This window comes from Petromyzon marinus, chromosome 25 (assembly GCF_048934315.1).
Source record: "Petromyzon marinus isolate PM22_M1 ecotype Great Lakes invasive population chromosome 25, UKy_Petmar_22M1.pri1.0, whole genome shotgun sequence".
NCBI classification, from domain to species: Eukaryota; Metazoa; Chordata; class Hyperoartia; order Petromyzontiformes; family Petromyzontidae; genus Petromyzon; species Petromyzon marinus.
This window is the reverse complement of record NC_133691.1, coordinates 3,936,487-3,964,359: the sequence shown is the minus strand read 5'-3', so window position 1 is coordinate 3,964,359 and position 27,873 is coordinate 3,936,487. Positions and strand designations below refer to the sequence as shown.

Sequence of the window (27,873 nt, the reverse complement as noted above, 5' to 3'; positions counted from 1 at the left end):
CCACGTGCTTAGATTTAAACACGTGCTTGGATTTAACCACGTGCTTGGATTTAACCCACGTGCTTGGATTTAACCCACGTGCTTGGATTTAACCCACGTGCTTGGATTTAACCCACGTGCTTGGAAGTCTCCACGGTGCTTGATTTGCGAGAGACAATCACGAGGACGTACAGCGGCTGATGGTGGCTCAAATCTTTGGTGGGGCGGTGCCGGCGGGGCAGCAGCAACGAGGCGGTGGGTGGGGGGGGGGGGTTATTCGGTATCTCCAAAAGACAAAGATGCCCCCCCCCTCCGCATAGCCTTAACAGACTTTGAGGGGCAAAGAGCTGTTGGCGCGTTGCCGCACCTATGTAAAACTGGTGCGGTACAGGATGGGGGTGAGGTGGCCAGCACCACGACCGTCCGCCTTCGTCACCCCTGTAGTATTGCACCAGGTACTAATTTGAGGCTGAGTTGTCCTAGGGGAGGCCCAGGTCCGATTCAGGCAATCATCACTGTTGGGGGCCGTGAGCGGGAATCGAACTCTGGTGGCCGGGTTGGTAACAGCAGCGCACTAAACGCCACACTACCGCTCCCCACGGTGGCGAGATGTTAACTACCTTGCCTGGTATACATGAGGTCGTGTGTTTTATTCCGATCTTGACTCCTGTATATTTGGAGTTTGCATGTTCTCCCCGTGGTCGCGTGGATTCTTCTCCGGGTCCCCCGGTTTTTTCCTCGACATTTAGAAACACGCGCTTCGAGTAATTGGCTGCTGCAAATTTCCAAATGATAAGCCACTTCTTTGAGTAGTAATTTGTGGCCAGGTTGCTTATTAAAAAAAGAAAGCTATATAGCTCAGTGGGCCCTACCTGGTAAAATAAGGATAGTTAAATGTTCACGCACACTGACGAGCGCGGTGAGGAATGGTTAAACACCGCACCTTCACCACAGCAGTAGACCGGTACAATTTCAGTCCTATTATTCTGTTAATTATAATATATTTATCACATACACATTCTTCAGAATAAAACGTTCACTAAACAACAGGATAAATCTGTCGGAAGGACGCAACTGGGAGACACGGCGTAGCGAGTGTGTGGGCAGGGATCACAGTGATGAAAAAAAATTGTGGATTTTATATGGTTGTTTAAATGAGACCTCATTTCAAGATGCCACCGTACAGAAATAGTGGGCATATTTCCTTTATTGAGAGTGGCAGGCAGTCAGTCAGTCATAGGCATGCGGGAAAAGGTCTTGAGCCTGGAGAAGGGAGGAAGGAGTCAACATAATTAATGACTTTCCCTCAGTCGGAGTGTGTAGCAGGCGTATTACAAGCTTGTCCACAATGGAATCGTAATTGCTTTAATTATCTCTCGTAATATTTTACGAGATTTCCTCTGTGCGCAGTACATTGCTATGCTGTAAAATTTACATTCTACCACAAGAGGTTTACAACCTCTAAATCATAACAACATGACATTTGACCCAATGATACATGCCTTACTCTTTATGCATTTTTCATTAAGTCGGTGAATTTTCTATCGATAATATCCCACGATGACTGCAATGTCACTCTTTTTGTTGATACTAATTGTGATGGGCCAGGTGGCCGGTGGAAGCAGTGAGTCATATCCTCGTTTCAAATGTATCGCAAATTCCGCAGGTCTCCGGGTTCAGATCCTCATCACAGCTGCGCTTATGAATGTTTGTTTTGCGAGACCAAGATTAGAGGTCCGCTTGTCCTTGATCGAGGTGTAAGGTGATATACCGTCTGCCGATGACAACCGCTCCTTCACCGCCACCGCCCTTCGATCCCGTTAGTCGTTCCGCCGCTGTCAGAGAGGATGCGCGCTCGTCCGAGTTTGCATCTTGAGGCGTCGCTCTCTTGCGAACGTGCAAAAAGACATTTTCGTCGTAAGGATCGGAACAAACAAAAGTGTCCTGGCCTCGATGTAAAGACGTGACCTGCACCGACTGCCTGTCTCAGTGATGCTGTTAGAGGCGAGCCCGCACACACAAAGGCTGCGTGTGGATTTTTATTCTATGCAATGTGGGTTTAAACAAATTATATATTCAGATTTTCAAGGACAATTTTGGAAACTTTTCCATTTTTGAGATTGTATTATATATGTGTGTGTGTCTGTAAAAAAACGGATAAGCGATGTCAAATCTGTGGAGTCACCTGCAGTTTTGTATCAATCCGGTACAAATCTTTGTTCCCGACCGTCCAAAATGTCGTATCTCGGCTTTACTTTAAGATACTTCTGATCCACCAGTAAATCCAGAGCACATTCCTACTCTGCATATATATGGCACATATATGCTGTCGGTCATACATTTAGGCTACGTATGATTTTCGATGACCCATATATGTGTGTGCGCATTCGGTCACTTGGCACAACAGCTAAAGCGGCAGTTGTCTTTCCGCGTAGCCTCATTCGCACACGTAGAATGCATGGTCCACTTAATGTACAAGACTTTCGAAACGGCTCATTTGCATCAGAATTATTATTCACGATAATAGGTTTGGTAAAATGATCTCATTCTGCCAACCGTGCAATGTCCACATGCTGTGGCGAATATTAACATGGAGAATTAATTTAGAAGGGAGGGAGGGATTCAAACATTTGTGCGTTGTTGCACCCGAGCGAGCGCATCATCCACCATCAGCCACCTCCTAACTACACCCACCTACTCGAGTTAAGACACAGGGCCATAGGCGGAGGTTGACTTATATATTGGGGGGGGGGGCGAGGGAAGGTGGTAGGGGCTCGCTTTGTCCCTAACAATAGGAATCGCGGATGCATATAATTTTTTTATTTATTGTAAAATACTGAAAATAAGTTAATAAAGGTGTCCCGTTTGGGCGGGGCGTTTCCACCCCCCCCCCCCCCCCCACCGCGCGAAATCTGCCCATGCACTGGGCCCCAATTCAAGCAGCGAGCAATTTTTTTTTGCTATAACGATAGCCGTTTTTTTTCTCACATTAAACGAAAATCGGAACCCATTCCACATTTTTTTTTGCTATTCATCTGCGGCTCGCTGCGCACCGAAACACCCAACCGACGTGGGCCATTCCACAGTTGTCAGCGTTGAGTGTTCAGCAGAATGGACGCGGTTCGGCTGCTTAAGAGCGGAGGAGAGCCTGTGGTGGTGCCCAGACAGTTTTTTTTGGGCCCGCGAAAAAAGTGTGGAATATTTCGCGGAATTGCGTCGATCACGCTCAAAAGGGGGCACGAACCACGCGGTGGAGTTCCTCCTAGAGCAGTGGTTCTTAACTTTCGCTGCAGCCTGCACCCCTTTGATTCTCAATCGTTAAACAATTTATAATGTTAATTATTTCACAGGTTTGATGAAACGAAGTAGTTGTACTTACGTGCCCGTGATTTACCCTCTCAAAAAATCTGGCCACGTCTCTTACCCCCAGAAAGGTCATCTCACACCCACACGGGGTGCGTGCACCCGAGGTTAAGAAGAACCACTGTCCCAGAGGGACGTGGTGTCCACAATTGTTTTCAGCCTTGATCAATTCACCGCTGGATGCACGCGTGCCTTTCCAACCCGTCACCATCGCCCGACAGTCTCCGCGATGCAACGATCTCGCGGAGCGCCTGAACGCGAGCCAATGGTTGTTTCTTCTCTGCCTGTGGTTGGTGTCCTCTCGTGTTGGAGTCCCACAAAACCATCGCTAGTCTCGACCACTGGGCAATCGTCTCTCCCCGCGGTGTGCCCTGCCCCGAGCAGCCCGCGCGCTCCGCTGAAGGCAACATGATGTCCCGAACGTGCACACGTTCGCCAATCCGAATGCTCATATTTGCGTCTCTCATTCAATGCAAACGCGCATCTCTACGCTCCAATTTGCACACTCTTCATCTTTTTGTTAAATCTTCTTTGTCGGTGTCCCCGTTTCTGATTCACGTGTCAGCACCCAACCTCATTCTTTAAATGCGTCTCAATGGAACTTTTAAAATTCTGCTTTAAAATGTGCATCAGCTCACGTTTTATCTCCTAATGTTTGGACCCTGGGTTCTATTGTTTTGAATTTGAATCACATCCATAATGCATTGCTTTCTTGACCCAGAACTCCCTTGAAAAATAGGTTTTTGATCTAAACAGATTGACCTCAATTCAATAATACTAATTGTGTAGCATACCTCCCTGATGTGATCTCGATTCGTACCGCGTGCTGTTCGACTTGATGTCGGACGTTTCGTTCCGTGTCCTGGGAGCTGGGGAAACGTGGGACATCATGCGGAACAGCACACGGCATTGCCTGAACAATGCGACCTGATTCATGTGTTCATCTTCATTTACGTACTGCTCCCTGGTCTTCCAGGATTTCCGGAGGCTGGTCTGGAGAACAATTACTGCAGGAATCCGGACTCGGACCCGAATGGACCCTGGTGCATAACTCAGGATCCGAACGTCTTGTGGGAGTATTGTGCCTTGCAGCGCTGTGCATCTGGTACGCTCACACTGCATTATTACACGATTGAGATTGACAGAGCATCTCGATACTTTTTCTACGCATGTACATGCATCCCACGATGCTGTACAACATGGCAGGATGTGTGCATCACGACTTAAACGGAGTAATATAATTAAAAAGCATTAATGCGCTGTTTCTTTTCTTTTAAAGAGAAGAGTGGAGAGTCACAGGCAGATGTGAGGAGGAAGGTATAAAGCCTTAAGCCGAACAGTGGCAGGGAGTTTGGCAGCATCGGTGGTTGAGGTAGGAGGTTCCGGGCTACAGGGGCAGCAGAGGAGAAGGAGCGACCTCCCGCTGTAAAACTTGACTGAGATTGAGATGGGAGGTAGAGGCAGGAGAGTGGATGGATGGCAGTTGAGTGAGATTGGCGGAGAGAGGTAGGAGAATGCATGGAGGGGAGAAGCAGATGAAAGGGGAGAGGTAGGCATTAATGAGTCCGTGGAAGATCTCAAAAAGGGCTGTGATCCTGCGGTTGATTTAGTACTGCATCGTGAGCCAGTGGAGAGATTTGGATATGAAGACGATGTGATCTTGTGAACACGCACTCTCACGCCACGCGCATTCACTCATACCTGCAAAGATCCCTCTCGTAGCCTTTAACAGACTGTTGGGGCATATGCTATGAGCGAGCACCTATGAAGCCGGCAGGATATACGAGGGGGTGGGTGTCCAGCACCACGCTGGAGAGAGGAGGCCCAGGACCGGTTCAGATAATATAATCGTCACTGTTGTTGTCCGTGAGCGGGAATCGAACTCGGGTAGCCGGGTTCGTAGTGCAAAGCGCTAACTGCTACACTACCGCTCCCCACTCGTACCTGACACACACACTCAGATGCACATATCTGAGTGTACATGAACCTCCAATTCCAATTCTGCTTGGCTCTAAAAAGTGGAAATTTGATGCCTGTTTATTTAGGCCGTGTGGTATCATCCAGCGGTGGTAATGGATGGTAACCTTTACCACCGCGAATATAAACATTCCACTGGCCAACTACATATACAACATGCCACGTTCACTGAACTGCTAAGACCAAGGAACAGTCAAGCAGTCCGCGCAGTTAGTTATTTTGTTCATTATTGCGTCATGCCTACAGTTGAGTAAGGCGCATGAGTAAATATTTTGACACCGAAAATCGTTCGTGTGGTCATGTAAGAGCAAATAAATGGCGTGCGACAGCCAGGTGCTAATTGCTCCACGGAGGTGCATAAATAGATTTGGCTTACAGACAGTCCCAGGAACAAGGCTGCCCCTAAAAATAAGACGATCGCGCGTGATAATATTCCCACGGCGATTGCTGTGGGGCATTCGCACGCACATTCCCAAAGGCAAGGACAAGTTCTGCTTTGCGAGTGCTGAGCGTTGACAAGGTTGGTCCACCGTCAGGTGCCGAATCAAGTCAGTTGGACTCAAATATTTGAGCGGAGACACGGAACTAAACTCTGCTTATATACAGGATGCGCTCTCACCCATCGTCTTTCGTATGGGTTAATAGCAGCAGATTGAAGATGTAATTTTAGATGTGTTATCCACTCAATTGTCTGTTCAGACGCAGAGTGGATCTCGTCCGTTCCCCATTTAAAGGAGAGAAGACATTACCTGCAGCGGAGTGTTTACGATGTGGTCGATGGTTTGGAATTCGTGGCCGCACTCGCATTTGTGCATCGGGTGGCCGCATCGGTTCTCACCCACAATGATTCACAACAAACGCGTTTACGAGTTAGGATACCAGCCGCAGCGGCAGCAGCTGCGGCTGCGGTATCTGGCAGAGGGCCTTAGAGAGCGTTGGCGACGCGTCTTGCGGCATCGGCAGTTTTGGCCACCGTGACATCTGCACCCCGCCGATACAGATTTTCATCTGCGGTTTGAGTTGACTCGCAAGGGAGGGGGCCGGGTCACGTTCGGACACCCTCGAGTGCTGCGCGAGGGGCGGGAGTTGAAGCGGCACCTCGGACGACGGGCGAAGAGCGCAGAGTGCGAACCACTAATCACTGCCACGCGCACGCGCGCGCACGCACGCGCGCGCGCACCCATTACGAGCATTCCAAGTAACAAAAGATCCCGAAAGCTAATTAACAGGGAGACGCATATAAATGTACGCGGTGGCACCGACGACTGCCATTATCAGACTTGGGGAATTAATGAAGGTGAAGTTATTGCTCGCAGTCAGGCCCAATTGTGTTGCTTTATCGGTGGCGAAGACGCTGCTCGTTTGTTGGCTCGCCTCCGCGTTGTTGTGTTTGGAAACGAGCGATGGCGAGAGGGCGACGAGAGGAGGAACATAGACATAGAGTAGGGAGAGAGGGGGTAGAGAGAGAGGGAAGGGGTAAGAAGGAGGAGAGCAGAGCGTGAAATCTTTCGTAAAATATTTCATTTAAACAGGAGGAGGGGGGGCACTTAAAGCAAAGCATTGGAAAAACACAAAAAAACCCGAAATAATGAACGAAGCAAAGTGCCGACTACACCGATCATCTTCTTGTTTCCTCTGATCGTAAAAAACAGAGAGAGAGAGGGGAGAGAGAGAGAGAGAGGCATGGACCGAGGCGAGGTTTCGAGGTTGTCGGGCTGGGCTGTAGGCGTCCGCTCGTCACTTGGGGCCCGCGTCGGCAGCGGACCCCACCCGTGAACAACGAAGGGGCCGCAATAAACCCCCTCTGCAACACCTCATTATAATGAGCACACACTGCGCGTCAGTCAACGTGCAATCCTGGTTAAGTAGGGTTTCGCAGACGCGGCTGTCCGAGTATGGAACTTCCCCGTAGGCTTCCATGCCTCCCTCCCGAATATGTTTTGCCTGCCGGACCCCCACTGGTGGGGAGCAGCACGTTCCCGAGCAGCACCAGCGGCACGCTGAGCAGGGCGGCTTGCTTAGCCTCGAACTCCGCAGTATCTGCACAACACCCCGCCAGACGACACCACCCCGCCAGACGACAACACCCTGCCAGACGACACCACCCTGCCAGACGACAACACCCTGCCAGACGACACCACCCCGCCAGACGACAACACCCTGCCAGACGACAACACCCTGCCAGACGACAACACCCCGCCAGACGACAACACCCTGCCAGACGACACCACCCTGCCAGACGACACCACCCTGCCAGACGACACCACCCTGCCAGACGACACCACCCTGCCAGACGACACCACCCCGCCAGACGACACCACCCCGCCAGACGACACCACCCTGCCAGACGACACCACCCCGCCAGACGACACCACCCTGCCAGACGACAACACCCCGCCAGACGACAACACCCTGCCAGACGACACCACCCCGCCAGACGACACCACCCTGCCAGACGACACCACCCTGCTGACGACACCACCCCGCCAGACGACAACACCCCGCCAGACGACACCACCCCGCCAGACGACAACACCCCGCCAGACGACACCACCCCGCCAGACGACAACACCCCGCCAGACGACACCACCCCGCCAGACGACACCACCCTGCCAGACGACACCACCCCGCCAGACGACACCACCCTGCCAGACGACACCACCCCGCCAGACGACACCACCCCGCCAGACGACAACACCCCGCCAGACGACACCACCCCGCCAGACGACAACACCCCGCCAGACGACACCACCCCGCCAGACGACAACACCCCGCCAGACGACACCACCCCGCCAGACGACAACACCCCGCCAGACGACAACACCCTGCCAGACGACACCACCCTGCTGACGACACCACCCTGCCAGACGACACCACCCCGCCAGACGACACCACCCTGCTGACGACACCACCCCGCCAGACGACAACACCCCGCCAGACGACAACACCCCGCCAGACGACACCACCCCGCCAGACGACACCACCCTGCCAGACGACACCACCCTGCCAGACGACACCACCCTGCCAGACGACACCACCCTGCCAGACGACACCACCCTGCCAGACGACACCACCCTGCTGACGACACCACCCTGCCAGACGACAACACCCTGCTGACGACACCACCCCGCCAGACGACAACACCCCGCCAGACGACACCACCCCGCCAGACGACAACACCCCGCCAGACGACACCACCCCGCCAGACGACAACACCCCGCCAGACGACACCACCCCGCCAGACGACACCACCCTGCCAGACGACACCACCCCGCCAGACGACACCACCCTGCCAGACGACACCACCCCGCCAGACGACACCACCCCGCCAGACGACAACACCCCGCCAGACGACACCACCCCGCCAGACGACAACACCCCGCCAGACGACACCACCCCGCCAGACGACAACACCCCGCCAGACGACACCACCCCGCCAGACGACAACACCCCGCCAGACGACAACACCCTGCCAGACGACACCACCCTGCTGACGACACCACCCTGCCAGACGACACCACCCCGCCAGACGACACCACCCTGCTGACGACACCACCCCGCCAGACGACAACACCCCGCCAGACGACAACACCCCGCCAGACGACACCACCCCGCCAGACGACACCACCCTGCCAGACGACACCACCCTGCCAGACGACACCACCCCGCCAGACGACACCACCCTGCCAGACGACACCACCCTGCCAGACGACACCACCCTGCCAGACGACACCACCCCGCCAGACGACACCACCCCGCCAGACGACACCACCCCGCCAGACGACACCACCCTGCCAGACGACACCACCCCGCCAGACGACACCACCCTGCTGACGACACCACCCCGCCAGACGACAACACCCTGCCAGACGACACCACCCTGCTGACGACACCACCCTGCCAGACGACAACACCCCGCCAGACGACAACACCCTGCCAGACGACACCACCCTGCTGACGACACCACCCTGCCAGACGACAACACCCCGCCAGACGACAACACCCCGCCAGACGACAACACCCTGCCAGACGACACCACCCCGCCAGACGACACCACCCTGCCAGACGACAACACCCCGCCAGACGACAACACCCCGCCAGACGACACCACCCCGCCAGACGACACCACCCTGCCAGACGACACCACCCTGCCAGACGACACCACCCTGCCAGACGACACCACCCCGCCAGACGACACCACCCTGCTGACGACAACACCCCGCCAGACGACACCACCCCGCCAGACGACACCACCCCGCCAGACGACAACACCCTGCCAGACGACACCACCCTGTGCTGCCGAGCCACGACGCAGGCTGACGTCACACGTCTCTCATCTGACCACCGCCTCCCCACTGACAAGCGGGAACCTCAAAAACGTTGCGAGGGCTGCATCGGAGGGACACGGGATTCGCCATAATTCAATGTAGAGACCTTCTTGCGTGCGAAACAAACAACAACAACAACAACAAAACCCTCATGCAATTACTACGCGTGCGGCCAATTAATAACGCAGTCTAATAGAATAGGCGGCCGAGTTAACGATCCACAAATTAAAATAGCTCTCGTTGGCTGAGTCATCAATATATATACGGACGCAGCGTATATGGACCCACTTCGTGGCAGGGCTTTAATTGCTTTCTAGCCGAGCTGCTCCAATTACTTTCAATTAGAGCAAAGAGTTTCCCCCTCTACATTCAATTAAAGCAGCACTCTGCGGACCCCCATGCCCCCCCCCTCTCCACCTCACCCCCCACCACCCCCGCCCCTCGCCCTATTCCACGCCGCAGTCCAACGATTTGACCCGCCGGAGGAGATGGTTTTGTCACGTTCGTATTTGCTTTTGTGGTGGTGGTGGTGGTGATAATACAATTATTATTAAGTAAAATTTGTATTGCGCCCTTCATCGGCCTTTTCAAAGCAGTAAACCACTCGGCGCAAATATAACTCGTGAAGCCAATATATGAAAGGTACTGAAGTAAATGCGAAAGTCAATTTTCCTAATCAAATAATAGTTGAATAGACGGACGCGTATAAATAAGTTTAAAGACCGTGTTTAAAACATTTTTTACGACGCAGACTCAAAGATGCAGAGATCTCGTGGAGTAGAGTTCCAGATTGTGGGGGATACGTGGGGAACGACTCCCTTGCCCATGCCCATCGACCGAAGCATCTCGTGACCTGGTGAAGCACAGAGGAGATGTCCACTGACTCCCTGCCCCCCCCCCCCCCCAGATGAGACCTTTAGGAGACATATGGGTGCAGTGTGTCACTGAGGTAGGCTGGGGGCGAGGTGGTTGAGAGATGTTCATCTTAAACGAAACGTTGAACCGTGTGAAACTGGAAGCCAGTGCAGAGAGTGATGGCTAAACTTAAACTGCTGTTAATACATACGTGTGTACATTTATTTACCCAGAAATTCATTTATTACAAGAACAGATATGTAAAATCAATGTGTTTACCCAGGCGCGAGTGGTAATGCACTGGTCAGTGCAGTTATAACAGAGATATGTATACTCGGGTTACGTTTCAGGCCATGGACCGTGCACTGCAGAAGGGAAAAAAAACAGCAGTGTGACGTACTGACGTCGAGACCGTACTTTACAAAGTGGGTCCTTGATCAAGTGCGATCTTTAACGATGATGGGGAGCTGTGGCACTGTAGTTAGCGGCACTGTGCCGTGAACCCAGCGACCCGAGTTACATCGTAGGCCGTCGCTCATGTCAGCGATGGGTGATATCTGAGCCACCCCTCGGATGCGCCCTTCTCCAACTGGCGCTGAGCAGCACGCCACTCTATCATAAAAACAACCCCCGTGACCGGCACGCCGTAGGGAGGCCCTCATCCAGCAGTGGATCGACAAAGGGCTGAACATATATATTTTTAACCTCGTGAGAAAGGTTTTCGCAGAGCCATTAAAAGTTCGTCTTATTCTTATTGATCGCCTTGCTTGACTTGTGCGGACAAAAAACGACATTGAGTTTTTTTCTACACGTGGAGAGAAAGTAAGGTGCCCCGAGAAAACCGACTCAGGGTAGGAGAAGACGCTCAAACTTTGCACGTATAGGTTGGCAGCCTGCTTACTGCACTACATTTGACTACTTCCTGCAGGTAGATGTACTGTATATTGAACTTCTTTCACATCGTACGTAGCCAACCGTGCTAATCGGAGGTGCGGGGGGAAGGACAACAAACTAAACACAAAAAGCAGTTGTAACGAAATTACTTTTAAATATCGATCATTTAAAAGTGTATAGCTCCAGTGGCTTCCTAATATCGGAAGGAAGAGCGTTCCAGACGGCCGCAGAAGCACATCTGAAAGTGCTCGATGCGGTGACCGCCGCCTTTGTTCGATGGCCAGCCAAAAGTCGCTGCGAGGATGACCGGACAATGGGCTCTCAGTACGATCCACTAACCCTGCCCCCAACGTGCCGCATTACAGGCGTGCGATACCACACTCGCTCATGGCCAAACCATCATCAATGCACCCGATCTCATTGGATCTCGAAAATTAAACAGGCCTGAGCCTTGGTTAGTACTTGTGTAGTGTCAATGATTCGGAGACAAGGTTTGTAGGAGGCACCTTCATTATTATCAATGTTTCACGGTCTCGTCCACACACTCTCCACAGTCGCCTAGCCTAGCCTGTACACAACACTAGCCGTCTAACACTGACTGAGACAGCCAACAACTATCCTGCAGCGCAATGTCTAGCAGAGACGGCGGTGACGAGACGACAGCAACGACGAGACGAGTCCACTCCCAGAACCGGCAGCCTCGAGCTCCCGCATTCCGCTCCTTTTATGCTCCCAGCGCGGCCTGGCCCCGCCCTGACCGCGTCTCCCTTCTCAAACCTACTAGCAGGTTCCAGGGGCCTCCAGATGGGGTCCTCCGTGATCCTTGCCCTTAGTTCCTCCGCTCTGCCAACACACCGTACACACCCTCACCGGCGTGCGCGGTCTGTCCACCACAGTTGCCGCTGGTGTCCACCAGCCGCCGCTATTGCACTACACCTGTATGGGAACCTGCTTGGGAATGCCACGTGCTGTAGACTTGGGCTGAGGGATGGCCAGAAGATAAGAGCGCAGCAGTGGATTCTTGAATGAATCTGTGATCAACTTTGAGATCCATGCCCTTGTGTATGTGAGGTATTTTTATTCCACGTAGTCCAGTTTCCTATTGCTTGCCATATACGCGATATTGGAATTGGCCTCCTTGAAATATGCTTTCTCGGATAAATAAGGCACGTTGTTATAAATATATACACACACAGTATAAATACACACACACAAGAGATTTTGCATTGAAGTGGTAATTACATTTTTGCCATCTGGGCTGAGGAAATTATCATAAATTAATACAAATCCAGTTATTTAATGATCATGTGTACGTTAACCATACGAAAACTAATATTTGGAATTAATAGCCCCACACAAATGAAAATTCACAATTTTGCTGGAACTGGAATTATTTGCTTCAATTGCTATTTATATTTTAAACAATCCACTAAGTTGTTCCAAGTAACTAATGCAAATACGTGCATTTTCCAAATTCTCGCTTATTATGTTTTCTCTCTTCACCTTCTCTGACAACGTGTAAACTTGCATAGAAAGCTCGAATTCGGAAGCGCTTGTAGTGGCAGTTATTGCTTTAACTTTTAAATAAACATGGGTGCTAGTGTCAAACAACCATGATGAATGCGTTTTCTTGGGAGCGCCTGGGTTAAGCCAGGGATATGTGCGTTGCAAAATTTCCAACTGCCGGCTGCAATTACGTGTAAGCTGGGGAATGCCACCAATTCATCTTGCATACATATATAGGCACGTACATACTCACCGTCACTTTATATACAGCCCTTTGTTAGTCTACTGCTGGATGAAGGCCTCCCCACACCGTTAGCTGTCCATAGGGGCTGTTTGAGCACGCTTCAGCATGTTAGTCCGTGTGGTTTGGTAAACGGGTGGCCCATGACTCATTGATTCAGATACCACTCGCCACTCGTGTAAGACCAGCTTTGTACAAGTTTATGGACTCCGAGCACGTGTGGGGCACGTCTTACTTTCCCCAGGGTCTTATAATCCAGATAATGGTATATAGTGTGTATGTATTTAAGGATGTGTCGCAATGTATTTGTTATTTCTGTTTTTGACGAACGTGTTTCAAGCAGAAGAAGTTGTTGAAGTCGTGTGTTTTTTTGGGAACAAGGCTAAATGTAGTCATTATGAATAACCAATCAGGCATGATAATAATAAAATATTTCAATCAGAAATTGTATCAATTAATGCATTTCCCAAGAAATGTCATAAATAACTGAAAATTAATTAAAATGTCCACGTACATTAGTTGAGTTATACTTTATAGTTTTAAAATCCCGCAATAATGAATCTCACAATTATGCGCAGCAATCACACGGGGAAACTGTTTTAATTGCGCAATTAAATACCTTAACGTGCTTATCTTAATTGACTCAATGTTTACTTATAATTGTTGTTCTTACAAAAAAAATAGTTTTTAATAAAAACATCACACTTTTGGTGTTTTTGTTTTTACGAGCCAGCAAAGCGTTGTGTCACTGTGAATGGACATATTTTTTAGGATTGTACTGTTGGGAAATTGCTGTTAGCGAGTTGCTTGTGGTGGCCAGCATAACACAGTGAAAGGGGCGGAGGGATGACCACCACCACCATGCCCTGCCACACCTTTGCCTCCATGAAGCTGATGTTGACTACACTGCACCGGGCACTCATTTAAAGTTGGAGCGATGTATGAGATGCCCTTTGGCAGATGATCCAGACACAACTTGACACTAATGGTGTGTACCATGACCACTAGGGCACTGCTCTCCCATAACTGATACACACACACACAAAACAACAACAACGATGAACTGTTTAGCCTCATAGATTGTTGGCAAAGTCCCGTTAACGAGCACCTGTCAAAGCTGGCATGGGGGTAATGTGTGCAGGAAAACTGCCTGGGTCGTAAATTTAGATTTAAAGCTTTCGTGACTGCAGTAATTCATATTCTTAGTTCTTTCGGTAAAGTCACGTTGAAGGGAAACAATAAAATAATAAAATATATATAAAACAATAAAAATTCTCACGACGTTTGGACCATAACACAAACGGTCGTCATCAGGTGTGTCGGTTTGCATAAATGTATTTATTATTATTTTTTTATACCGACACACCTGGGTTTGCATACATTTATTTATTATTATTTTTTATACCGACACACCTGATGACGACCGTTTGTGTTATGGTCGAAACGTCGTGAGAATTTTTGTTGTTTTATATATATTTTATTATTTTATTGTTTCCCTTCAACGTGACTTTGCCTGGGCCGTGTTTGTCTCTCCAGTTATGATGTCCGCACACCATTGCAGGTATGCAATTAAGGCTGTGCCAACCCAGAAGAGAGCCAGAACAGGTTCCGATGCTGCGTGCTATTGACGTTACCCGTGGCCAGTAATTTCAAGTCAGTTGGCTTGAACGATCGTGCAATGCACAAGCCACTATGTCGCTGCATCCCTACCCACGCAGCCCGAGTTAAATCGTAATTTATTATTGTCCTGTGACAAAAATTAATAATCATTGTTCACTGCATATCCGGATATTGCCCGTGTGGTTATGTAACAAATTGCATGACTAATGATAAATTATTGGATGTCTGGGTGGCTATGAAAACATCATAAGGTCTTCCCCGAGCGACTTACAAGGGATAATGTCTGTCTCAAGGTACCGAGTCAACAACCACTCATACGTTCCGGAGTTCATGACCACAGTTGAAAGGTCAGAATTTGTATGTTTTGACCAGAGTTGTAAATTGGATAGATTTATTAATGTATTTGGTCACAGCACAAAGACAACGTTCCGTAATTAGTTTTAATTATTCCAATAAAATTAATCACTCAGCTCTGTGAGTAAAATGATCAGCTGGCTGTATTGTTATGAATGTACAGGTAATTCACGCGCTTACCACTTAACGAGCATTGTGCTATACACACATGCGACTTTACACTTTATGCCCACCTTTAAAAAAAGTAGTTATTTGGCATTTTTTATACGCATGTATATATGGAGATTACATGGTAACTTAATAATTAATAAGTGACGTTAGCATTAAATGCCAAGATTCTTACACATGTAAGGATAAACATTATTTCAGGTATTTAAATTGTTTCATACAGATATGGGCCTTTATCCAAACAAACTTTTCCTCAAATAACTATTATTTTCTCAGGTTTTCTTTGAACGGGCAATAATCATACTTATATGCAAAAGTGATGTCATAATTTGTCCCCTTGGTGAATTTATATAAACTGTCACGATTCTGGCCCATGATTCGATTGTATAATTGATTTAAATTGGTCTCGTTTGTACGGTCTCCTTTGTATTATCTGTCAATTTTAGGGTGTTTCCGCCTTATTTGTTACACGAGCCGAAAATAGCATTTACACATCATACTGCTATACACAAAAAATTAATAATAATAATAATCTGTGCCTCGAGTTTCCTGGCCGACTGCTGGCCGGGCTTTTCTCCACCCCAACAAAACTCTGCTGCTAGCTGGGTAACTGGCTAAATTGGGATTTTCCATGTAACAAACAAACGATTTAATTGAATGGCGGAAGAAGTTTGTAATATGTGTAGTGTACTAATTCAGAGGACACTAGGAGGAGGCATTACCCCTCTTGATAACTCCGTACCGGGTCGGGACAGCCAACATGCTTCCAGACACACGGCTTGAAGAGGCGAACACCACGACGACAGCAGCATGACGAGTTCCATTCCCGATGGCAGCAGCCGCGACTGGGAGTCGGAGCTCGCCTTTTATTCTCCCCAACGTGGCCAGGCTCCGCCCTCGGCCACGCCCCCTTCTAGATCCCCCAGAAGGCTGCGGGCTTGGCCCACGGGTCCAACTGGTAGAGTGGGCTGCTACCCATAATCCCATTGTCTACCAATCTCCCAGCGCCACGCGCTCCAGCGACTCATTCAATGTCACGACACATGCAATAGGCAGTGACAGCAAAGAGGTGGGAGTAGCGAATCAGAGAAAATCTCAACAACGTAAAAACTCACAATAGTTATGATCTCGGCATTTTATTATTACTACATAAAAAAGTAGATTACCTTTTAGTGCTCCGAGTACAGGATTGTGAGAAGACTATTAATATGACAGCTCTCTCTTTATTTTTCGTTGTAGAGCGATATGTTCTCTACTAGCTAATTTAACATGTATGTTTAATACATTATAACTAATGATTATATGAATAATGCGATGCAATTATCCTGATGGTAAGATTCATTTGAATTTATTAATCATTACATATTTTATACACTTACTATTTTGTCCTGAATGGTCTCCACACTTTTTCTTTTTAACCCATAATAACGCCTGACAAACCAGAAACATTTGTAGCAAGGATTTTACTTAATCACATCCTGGATGAGGCTTTATAGAAGGCTGCGAAGATGATGACTGACTCAGAGGTGGGAACGCACAACTCACAATGTGGAGGATTTAAGTTGATATCCCATTGAGAGGTTCATTGTTCTGGGGGTCGATAAAATTCGTACTACTTTGTGGGCTACTCAACAACCATTGTCATATGGAAAGACCCCGCAATGGGCACGTACAATTTCCACGACTGCTTAAGGGCTGCGAACAGGAGGCAAGCACCTCTCCCATTTGCTTGCGTGGGAAGCCGCTGTTATATTTTTTTAATTAATTTATACGGCCACTTCATAATTCGAGGCACCGCTTAAGCGTGTGAACCATAATTGAGATCGTTTGAGCGATTTCTTATAAAAAAAAACACGCACATTTTTTTCCTACGAACTTTGGCAGACGTTCTCCAGCGCTACGGTGAGCTGCACACGCCCAACTACCCATTGGGCTTCTACCCGAGCAGCATCACCCTGCAATGGACGCTGCGGAGCGAGGGGCCGCGCATTCAGATCGCCTTCCTCGACTTCGACCTGGAGGCCGATGGCCACTGCGTCTACGACAGCCTCAAGGTGAGCGCTCCCCTCGCGCTCGCCGATTCCGCCAAACGCCGCCAAACGTCACTGGGTTGGCCGGGATGTTTGGCGGTCGGCTGATTTCATGCTTCCTGTCCCGGTGTCGCCCTGGAGAATTAAAAAAAAAAACGTTGCGCTTGACTCACGAGATTGTCACGTTTTTCAAAGATAGCATTGATTACGTGCCAATGGAATTGGTCACCTTCTGACCAATAACCTCCGATCAACACGATTAGCACGGGCGGCTAAGTAGGGTGCGAAAGAAAGTCAACATACATCCAATCGACGTTCCTCGCCGGTGGCTTAAGAATGTCCGTGACAACAAAATAATCAACATCAGCGAAGGGCGACGCCTCGCTCGGCACTGCCCTGAGCTTCATCAGGTCATGAACTCGCATATCGAGTGAGGCCGCTTCGTTTCACTCTGTGCTTGAGAATCCGCTGTCACATCACCAAATGGCAAAGCGTGGGTCCATTCGCATTAACTTTGTCATTTTAGCCAGGCTACTATTAATATGCTAATAATTTCAAACTTCAAACAAATCTATTTCCGTGGGATTCAGCAGACTTCTGTTTGGATGGGCTACTTTTAATCCGTTAATTATTTCACAAACTTTTCTTCAAAGAAGGTACGTTTGTAAGGGACCTTATTTAAATGTATGCGTAGTGTGCTTGGCTATCGAGTCACGTCTTTTTTTGTTACAGTTTAGTTGTCAGGTTACATTATATTGCATCAACTGACAAACTCAACACACAAAATATAAAGTAGGTGACGTTCAAGGCGGTGGCCGTTTTTCAAAGCTTTATAAATCATTTGCGTCATCCGTGTGCTCTGAAAAAATAGATATTTCTAAAACGTCACCTATTAAATGTATTTTTTGTTCTATTAAGACCGCAGTGCCATTGACGAATGTGTGTGTTTTTTTGTGTTAATTGTACTTGGGAACTCCTGGATCTCCACATAATTTGTCTCTGTATTCGCCGTGCTGGTACTGTGGGTTTGTAATTGAGTGTAGTTTGTAGCATCGTTTAAATATTTACTTATTATTGATACTGTGAAGCCAAGTCGTGGCTATCAGACCTCGACATTGGCATTTCGCTCGTGAACATACTGCCACGCGAAAGAATAGAATTGATACTGTGGTGTGCCAAGCAAAGCACTCTGTTAAAACCACACTAATTATCTGGCGTTACTGCGTTGCCAGTGGTGCACAAGCAACTCTAGCCTCCTGTCGATGGGCTGTGAAGAAGAGGCACTGTCCAAAACATCACCTACCTTTAAAAGTTCCCTTTTGAAGCCACAGTGTTATTGACGAATGTTTTTCGTTTTTTGTTAGTTTCAAAGAAATCCATTTCACTCGCCTTCAACATACTTCCATTTCAGTGCGCTACTTTTAACGTTGTTATTTATTTTTTCCAACGTAATGTTTCCCCTTATAACGGCATAAGTCAAGATGATCATCAGTCAAGAATATATATCGCATATGCAAAGTACTATAGTTCCTCCTGTTTATAATGTCTGCTTAACCATTGCACATAGGTGGCATGTAATCGGATCATGTGAGCTCTGCAGCCACTTGTGACCGCTACAATAACTACAGTGTTAAAAAAAGAAGTCAAATCTTAAATAGCAGCGATCCCGAATCGTGACAATTCATCGAGTCACTGGGGGATAAATGAATCGTTTTACCTCGAGACAGGGAAGGCAAGAGTGGGGGAACACACCAGAGGAGAGAGATAGTGGAAGGGAGATAACAAGAGCGAGTTAAAAGAGGAGAGGGAGCGGCAGCTGGGTTGTGAGAGCTCTATATGAAGTTACAGAATAATAGGAAGTATACAGTGAAAGTAAACACATTGCCCGATTGGTCCAATTGTGGAGCAGTATATTTACTTTTAAATTGTGTTACCCATTACTAAACCAAACTAAACTTGTTATTTTACCAGGTCAGGCCCACTGAGCTACACAGCTCTTTTTTAAGAGGCGACCTGGCCACAAATTATAGCTCCTCGAATTGGCTTATCATGTGGAAATGTATAGCAGCCAATTACTCTAAAACGCATGTTTCTAAATGTGGAGGGATAACCCGGAGGACCCGGAAAAAAATCAACGCGACCACGGGGAGACGGAGACACACACACTCCAAATATACAGGTGGTCAGGGTCCGCATTGAACCCACGACCTCCTGCCTACCAGGCGAGGTAGTTAACATCTCGCCACGGCGGCCCCCTTACAACATAGGACAGTGATAGAGAGAGAGCGAGAGAGCGAAAGGGCAAAGCCATGACAACAGGGTTCACCATTTTAACACGTAGACCTCTATCAGGGTTCACCACGTTCATGGCGTTTTCTCGCCGGCGGGTGGGTGGTGGTGGTGGTGGTGGTTTGGCAGGTGTACGACGGACCCGACGCGTCGTCCCCGCTGCTGCTGAGCGCGTGCGGCGGCGAGCGGCCGGCTGACGTCGTCTCCTCCGGCGCCGCTCTGCACGTGGCGTTCACCTCCGACTCGACGGTGGAGTCGCGCGGCTTCTGGTTGTCGTTCGTCACCGTGGTGGACGGTGCGGGGCCGAAGCTTTCGCGCACGAAATGCGCCCCCTCTCTCTCTCTCACACACACACACAAAGACAAATATCCCCCGTGTAGCCTTAACAGACTGTTGGGGCGAGTGGTGTTAGGGAGCACCTATGAAGGCTGCAACGGTACACGAGGGGGTGGGTGGCCAGCACCACGCCCGACCGCCTTTGTCTCCCCAGTGGCGACGTTTACACACCGCACCAGAGCAATAATTTTGAGGCTGAGTCGACCTAGGGGAGGGGTGGGTCAGGACCGGTTCAGGTACAGGTGCCGCGAATAGCTCGTTGTGCTAACCACTGCGCCAATGCTCCCCACAGTATGACCCAGAAAGACAAAGATCCCTCCGTGTAGCCTACAAGGCTGTCGGGGGCAAGGGCTGTCAGTGAGTGCCTATGAAGGCCGGCATGGAGTACGAGCGAGTGGTTTGACCAGCACCACACACGGTCACCGTTGTCTCCCAAGTGTTGATGTTTCAACGCGCAGCACCAGGCACCCTTTAAAGGCTGAATCGACCTATTCGTCACTGATTTTGCCCGTGAGCAGGAATCGAACTCGGGTGACCGGGATCATAGCGCATGGCACTAATCACTGCACTTCCATCCCCCCCCCCCACGCTCACACGTGCACGATTGTTCACACATGCCGGTCAACTCGCTATCGATTGCAGAACGTGAGCTGCTTTGTTCACTGAGTTCCCGAAAAAACTCGTCAGCGCGTGGAGGGAAACAATAATGATGAATAATTATCATAATATTTTTTTTTTATAAAACATCAGACATCACCCGAAAATATATTGGAGAGCTATACAGCACAACCGCAAAAAAAACTTGCGTCGAAGTAAAGAGGAGCGATCTGCTAACGTTACGACAATCAGAAATAAAAACACGATGACGTAGCGCCGAGCTCTGCCAAGAGCAACTCAGATGATTTGAAATTTTGCATTTACGTAACAACAACAAAAAATCACAATGATAACACTAGTCAGAGATGCTGCCGTTGTGTGCACTCAATCGATTCGATCTCCTGGCATGGCAGTTGACACAGTTGGTGCAAGTTTCGTGAATCTCACCGCCTCTGTCCACCCATCGAGCCTAAATGTTGCACCACCGCCGTTCGTGGCGGGTTGCGGATGTTGTGGAAGAGTAGACCAAAATACCTGCGAGAGGGGACTCTCAAATGCTCCCTGTAGTGGAGCAGTAGCACGGGAAAGCAATCGCAGGGCTGCACTTTAAGCCATTTTTTTATCGCAGCTAAATGGAAGAGACGCTTTAGTTCGTTAAGGAGAGGGACGGCGCTGGGAAAGGCGAGGCTCTGGTGGAAGGCGCTGGAGGTGTCGGGGCACAAGGTCACGTGTTACTCTCCATGCGCTGTCGTGGAAGATTGCAGATAGTACAGTTGTAGACGGATAAGCAAAAGTCGGCCTCTATACATAAAACATCAATTTATATAATGCGCCAAGGCCGTGCCGCAAAACGTGATAGATGAAGCATTTATTAAAATAGTTTTTTTTGTCTGCCAGCCAATGCAAATATGGATCTATGCAGCATTTGTTATAGCCGACAAACTCAACACCACTTTTAGTTTTATTTTCATGCCAGAGGCTCATTCGCAGAGTTAGGCCTGTTGCTAGGCAATTGTGGATAGGTTACTTGATCTCATAGGCTTTCTGCTCTTGTCTGTAAGATGTTGAGATACGGCTGCATTTGCTTCATACGAATGATTTTAAATGGTCAGCATTGCATATACCAATGGGGGGAGTATGACCAATGGCCTGTGGCCTTTCTCTTCCCAGAGATTTATGTCGATGAACCTACGCCATCAGGTATTCACTCTGCTTGAGGTGACCTAGGGAAGACTCAAGCCCGGTTCAGAGATAGTAGTGATTTATTGTGTTCTGCATGGCCAGGAATCGAACCTGAGTGACCAGTGCCATACAACAACCCCCGGGTTTGTGGTGCAATGCACGAACCACTTCACCAATGCTCACAAAGACAAAGATCCCCCGTATAGCCTGAACAGACTGTTGGGGCAAGTGCTGTTAGCGAGCACCTATGAAGGCCGGCACGGAATGGCACACGAGGGGGTGGGTGGCCAACACCACGCACGGCCGCCTTTGTCTCCCCAGTGGCGATGTTTTACACACAGCACCAGGTACTCATTTGAGGCTGAGTCGATCTAGGGGAGGCCCAGAACCCGTTCAGATAATCGTCACTGGTGTTGGCCGTGAGCGGGAATCGAACTCGGGTGGCCGGGTTCATCTCGCATCGTGGTGCTATCCGCTCCACTGCCGCTCGCTCAGACACATCACGCGCACATGCGCACACATTCTCTCACACACACATACACGCAAGTGCCAATAACCACTTTCGTCGCAATTCTTGGGAGCACTGTGACATTTACCTGCGACTCTTTCATCTAAATAACATTCCAAGCCACGGTCCTGCCGGTGCCGAGCCACGCTTGAAATTTCATTCAGATTGGTCAGAGTTCAAAAACATATCGCGGGAAGAGACAAACACGCGGGATTTGGCGGGGGTCTTCCGAGCGCTGTGTGCTTGCCCTTTGTCCCCTTGAGCCCGAAGCTCAATCGCGCCGTCTATCCCCTCCAAATGTTGTCAACTCGGATCAAACGATCCAGCAGATATCGCGGATAAAAGGGGAGACGAGCGGATTAATCCAACATCGCAGTCGACGGGCCGCGGACTCCAAATTGAGCGATTATGGTGGGAATTGATCCGCGGGGCGATCGATGCTATTCGATTACGTGACTGATCGCCGCGGCGCTGGGCGCAAGTGAACGCCCACACTTAAAACAAAAACAGAGAGAGAGAGACGGCCGGCCGGCGTTGCCGTATATCAGCACGCCCCGTGTGGGAGCTATGGCTCAAGGGGTTGGGGTTTGGCAGCAACGGCCCACGAACGATCGTTAACCTTAAGAGCGTGAATAAAGCAAGGCGGCTCTACCGCAGCACGATGCTTGTGCGTCCACCGAGCGGCGGGGCTGGTCGGAGTGCTGCGTGAAGGGGAGCCTCGTGGCCTTCACTGCAACCCGAACGTTTCGTTTTTCCCGTAACAAATGCGGCGTTTGTAGGATTCCTGTTGTTGTTTCTTTGTGCGCGAAAGTATTTGCGGCGTGGTCGCGGCAATGGGCCTCGCGGTCGCGTTGGCTTTGCGTCAATATTTCATGCATTTAAATCCAGTGCTCAAGTGGAGGTCACGCGTGCTAGACTCGTGTGTAGTGAGTTGTATAGGCAGGATCTGAGCGAGGCACGTGTGTTTTATTGAGGTGGAAGCAATGGCTCAGCGATTGTTGTTTACTCTGCAGACGAAAGGTCCCTATGGTGAACTCTCAACACAATTGAGACATTGCCATGCTGGACAAAGTGGGGGCTTTCCCCCCCTAGCATACAGAAGTGGTCCATATTCAACAAATAAAGTCGTTTATTTTTTAATATGAAAAATAAAAATGCACTCTTTTTTAAAATATGGGCGTTAGACCATAACTCTATCTCGCTGAGTCTGTACCCGGTTCAAAGCGAAACTAATGACTTTTCAGCATCAGACTGTGATTTTTTTTGCGTCTATAAACCACAAGTCATATCAATCATGTAAACGGTATATACATGCAAAATAGTTAAAAAGTATTTTTCTGCTCGATTGAGCGTTAAAGGCGGCGCAACGTCTCCTGTTAACAGCTCTGGAGCCAGCGATGGAAATTCCACGTTACCTGTGCCGAGGGCGATACCACCACACCTAACTCAAAATCACAACATTCACGACGCCCCCCCCGCCCCCATTCTCAGTTCTCCACCTACCCCCCTTTTTTTTTGGTTTATCCCCCAATTAATAAAACAAACTAACCCCTTCGCCCGTCCCAATGCAGACACCCTGCCCAGCACGGCGTTGTTCGGCCAGGACTGCGTGTTCGGCTCGCGTGGCTACCGGGGAGCGCAGGCCGTCACGAGCGGCGGAAAGACGTGCCAGGCATGGGCCTCGCAGAGTCCCCACCGGCACCAGTTCGTGCCCGCGAACTACACCGACGCCGACCTGAGCCTCGGCTACTGCCGCAACCCGGACGGGGATCTCGCGGGACCCTGGTGCTACACGACGGACAGCGCCACCCGCTGGCAATACTGCGGCATAGCTCATTGCAGTGAGTGCACCACGCTGCGACAACAACAAAGGCTACGGACTTTTGAAAGGCGTCTGTCTCTGTCTCAGTCTTTCGCTCTCGCCTCGCTGTGCGTTTGTTATCGACAATCACTGGCGATCGTTTTACGCTTCCTTTTCTGCCGTCGTATTGAGGGACTGCGTGTTGTTGTCCTTGGTGTGGTATGGGACTGTGTTTGTTCTTAAATTTTGACTTAAAACTTTCGTGACTGCAGGAATTCATATTCTTGGTTCTTTCGGTAAAGTCACGTAAATGTAATGTTTTTAAAAAGTAAAATAAAAATACTAAAATAAAATTAAAAATAAGAAATATAAAAAAATTATAAATTTAAAATAATAAAAGCAAAAAAAACAATAAAAAATATAAAGCGGTCCTATTATTATTATTATTATTTTCAATTGATTTAAATTTTTATTTTTATTTTATTTTACTATTTTTATTATTGTGTTATTTTTGGTTTTATTATTAAAATTTTATTATTTTTCATTTTATTATTTGATTGTATTATTATTTTTTATTAATTTTACTTTATATTGTTTTTCTATTTGCGTTACTTTACCGAAAGAACCAAGAATATCTGTTTGTTCCTGTTTTGCTGTCGTGCCTGAGCTTGCATTTCGTGTTGAAACATCGGCAGGAGTTTCTTATGCCAGCAGCATCTACGCTTTTTATTTATTGTTCGTGACTCGCTTACCTCTTCTATCTTTTCCACTCCTGTTGTGTTTTCCGTGTTGTTTGTTGTTGGTGAATTCCTTACACCGCCCCTACTGGACATCTGTGAGAAATAGCTTCATAGCTCATCGGATTCATGCAGTCTAAATAAAGATACAAAGTCTCAAGATATTTCTCAAGAACTTTGCACGAGATACTCCTGTCAGTCGCATCCAGTTGTTCAAACTGAATTGTTTAATTCAATTCGCTATCTCACCCGGCTAGAAACAGCCATTGACACTATTTAGATTATTTTGTTGCCATAAATGTCCAAATGATGGGCTGCTTTGTTGAGCTATCATTTGTGGCCAAGTCGCGTCTGAAAAAATAATGTAATACCTCAGTGGGCTTTGACTGGCAGGATGGGGATGGTTTAAGTGTTGGTGTATTTGTGTTTGGGTTATTTGTTTACCTTGTACTTTGCACTCCTATCACGTGTTGTTGTTTATTGTGTTTGTTGTTGTGACGTTCGAGTCCGTCCCTATTGTTAAAAAGAGCTTGATAGCCCATCGGATTCTTTCAGTCTAAATCAATATTCTGATAATTGTGCGTCACTCATTTTCCCAGTCAAATCATCAATTTTTAAAAACATTTATATGGCATCTAAATGCAGCTCGATACGTCGTGATTTAATTTAGTTGTTTTCCTTTATTTTATTTTACCTACGTGACTTTACCGAAAAAACCAAAGAGCATGTGTAGATGTGTTTAACCAATCAAAGGGTGTTCATGCATAGGGCAATCATCCAGGTACCCTACTGGAACAATCATGCCATTTAGTTATTCAGGAAATCCTTGTCTTTTCCAGAAACAGAATCAGAATCTTTATTTATCCTGGAGAAATCCGACGAGCTAAGAAGCTCTTTTTCACAGCTGTCCACTCAAGAGGGCCACTCCCCACTGCTCGATGATGAGGATTGTATGACCACTCATTGTATCTATGTAGCCAACCAAGATATTTTTAAGAAATGCGTTTTCAATCTAGATTATTTGAAACTGCATAGCTCCAGTGGCTTCCTAACATCAAAAGAAAGAGCGTTCCAGACGGCTGCAGAAGCGCATTTTGAAAGCGTACGACGCAGTGACTCGACTTTGTTCAACGACGAGCCAAAAGCCGCTGCTGCGAGGATGACCGGAGTTCATTATCACGCTCGTTTAACCCAAGGAAGCCTTTTTCAGGAGAGTCCTGCCAAGTGTTTTTTTGTTGTTGCAGAAGGGGGGCTCTGATTCGCTGGGTTATTATACTTATTTCAACGAATCAGAGAGGGTTATATAATTTATTTAAACTAATGTTTAAACTGGATCCATTAACACTAATTCATGCATGAATTCTCCTTTTAAATGTATTTAGGATTTTTGTTTTAAGATTACGGGTTGTAATCTTTGAACATGCATAATTTATGCTTTGTCTCAATTAATTCAGGGTACTTTGGTTGAGTTTTGCAGACGATTTGAGGCGACCTCACAGGAAGAAGAAACGTAGATTAATAATGATTATAAATACAGTATTAACTTAAGTAATCAACAATTAATATGTTGTAATGCCAGTGTCCTGAGTTTTGGGCCACCCTGTATAAACCCGATCACATAATGTCGGGCAGTGTTTATAATTTAACCATATTTCACCACGCAGGTCACATTTTAAAAATTGCTCTTGGCTGGATCAACTTTTGTTTTTTAGAAGGGCCGATTGTTTGCTTTGTATAATCTCGATCGAGTAGCTTTTTTTCCACCATACTTCATCACGCTGGTCACATTTGGGTTAGTAAAGGGGGAGCCCAGGACCGGTCTGATATCACCGTCCGGCATTGTGAGCTGTGGCCGGGATTTCAGGTCGCTGGGTTCATAGAGAGCGACGCGTAAACTTCTGCTTCACAATAATATTCACAACTATTTGAATGTTTATATCTTACAAATACAAAATAAGCTTCTCAAGACGCAGCACAGAGCAAGCATTTAATCCATAAACATCAGATTCAGATGAAGTAAACAATAATAAACTACATGAAAAATGAAACCAGACAAAACAAACTTAAACTCTGACTGGGCTGATTGAGCATTGAGCAACACCCACGCTCAAAGCGTCTCAACTGTCGAAACCCCACACCTTAATAGGCGTTCGCTAACAACACTTGCCCCATGAGCCTGTAAATGTATATACTGACTGTATTATGCTTCTGCGTTGGCATGCCTAAATGTTGATATGTATTTTATGCATGCAAACTGTGCTTCAAGGTTTTATCACCATCTACACCTCAAGCATTAATATTCCACGAAAAAGCGCACGCATAATTCTGCATCGGTGTGTACCGGTGACCGCTCACAATGAGAAAATCCCATTGATCTTTGAAAATGTAAGCCCTAGCGTGGCTCTGTTGAACCGCTCGCGGGTATTGATCTGCGTGGGGTAAAATGCTGACTGCTAATTATTTCGAGTTCCGCCGTCTGGAAAGCTGCATCTGCCCCCCACCCACGTGCCGCTGTTCCCTGTCCTTCACGGCCGCGCTGTTTTAGAAACGTGTGGGCGCTCGTACTACAAGCCGGTGTTCGCGAGCACGGGCCTGGGGCGGATTGTCGGCGGAGAATTATCGCATCCCAACTCCTGGCCCTGGATGGTGAGTCCGTCACCAACGCGCACTCGGCAGGCGCCCTGCCGCGGAGCGCGTGCCAATGTGGCAGCGCGTCCGACCGCGTGGCCTCACGCGGAGTGAACTCGAAACCGCTCGACGCGGCGAAGTTTGATTAGAAACGCAAACGGGGGGTCCGCACAGAGCGAGGGATAACCTGTATGAGCAAATGTCTGCGGATATTTTCACAGTTCTAGGGTCCCTACCGTTCCAACCCAAACAGCTTCATTTGTTCCACACATCCGAGTGCGGTATTCCAGGTTGGGCCACGTGTTGAGGCATTCTTCTCTCCAAGTCATCACGAGCCACGATGATGACTCGGGGAGAACCTTCATCCAGCAGTGGAATAATCGTGGTTGATTATAATGTTGGTTATCTTTTTGGTGATGGCTTGATGACCAAGGTCAAAAGTCATAGACGGTACATCACTTATTTTTGCAATAAGTCCTT

General features: G+C 48.3%; 1 protein-coding gene and 1 long non-coding RNA gene across 2 annotated transcripts in view; one reads left to right on the top strand and one right to left on the bottom strand.

The window, feature by feature from the left end:
- LOC116945960 (plasminogen-like) overlaps positions 1–27,873 on the top strand; it is a 77,836-nt gene that overhangs the window by 3,509 nt on the left and 46,454 nt on the right. The window contains exons 3-7 of the mRNA XM_076069636.1: positions 4,319–4,447; positions 17,170–17,339; positions 19,734–19,899; positions 23,799–24,068; positions 27,311–27,411. Coding sequence (XP_075925751.1) covers positions 4,319–4,447; positions 17,170–17,339; positions 19,734–19,899; positions 23,799–24,068; positions 27,311–27,411 — 836 coding nt within the window. The remainder of the gene's footprint in view (positions 1–4,318; positions 4,448–17,169; positions 17,340–19,733; positions 19,900–23,798; positions 24,069–27,310; positions 27,412–27,873) is intronic.
- On the bottom strand, positions 755–17,243 carry LOC142929130 (uncharacterized). Its single transcript, XR_012945295.1, has 3 exons — positions 16,028–17,243; positions 1,751–1,866; positions 755–1,242 (listed from the first exon to the last, which is right to left on the bottom strand). It is a non-coding gene; the product is annotated as an uncharacterized LOC142929130 (long non-coding RNA).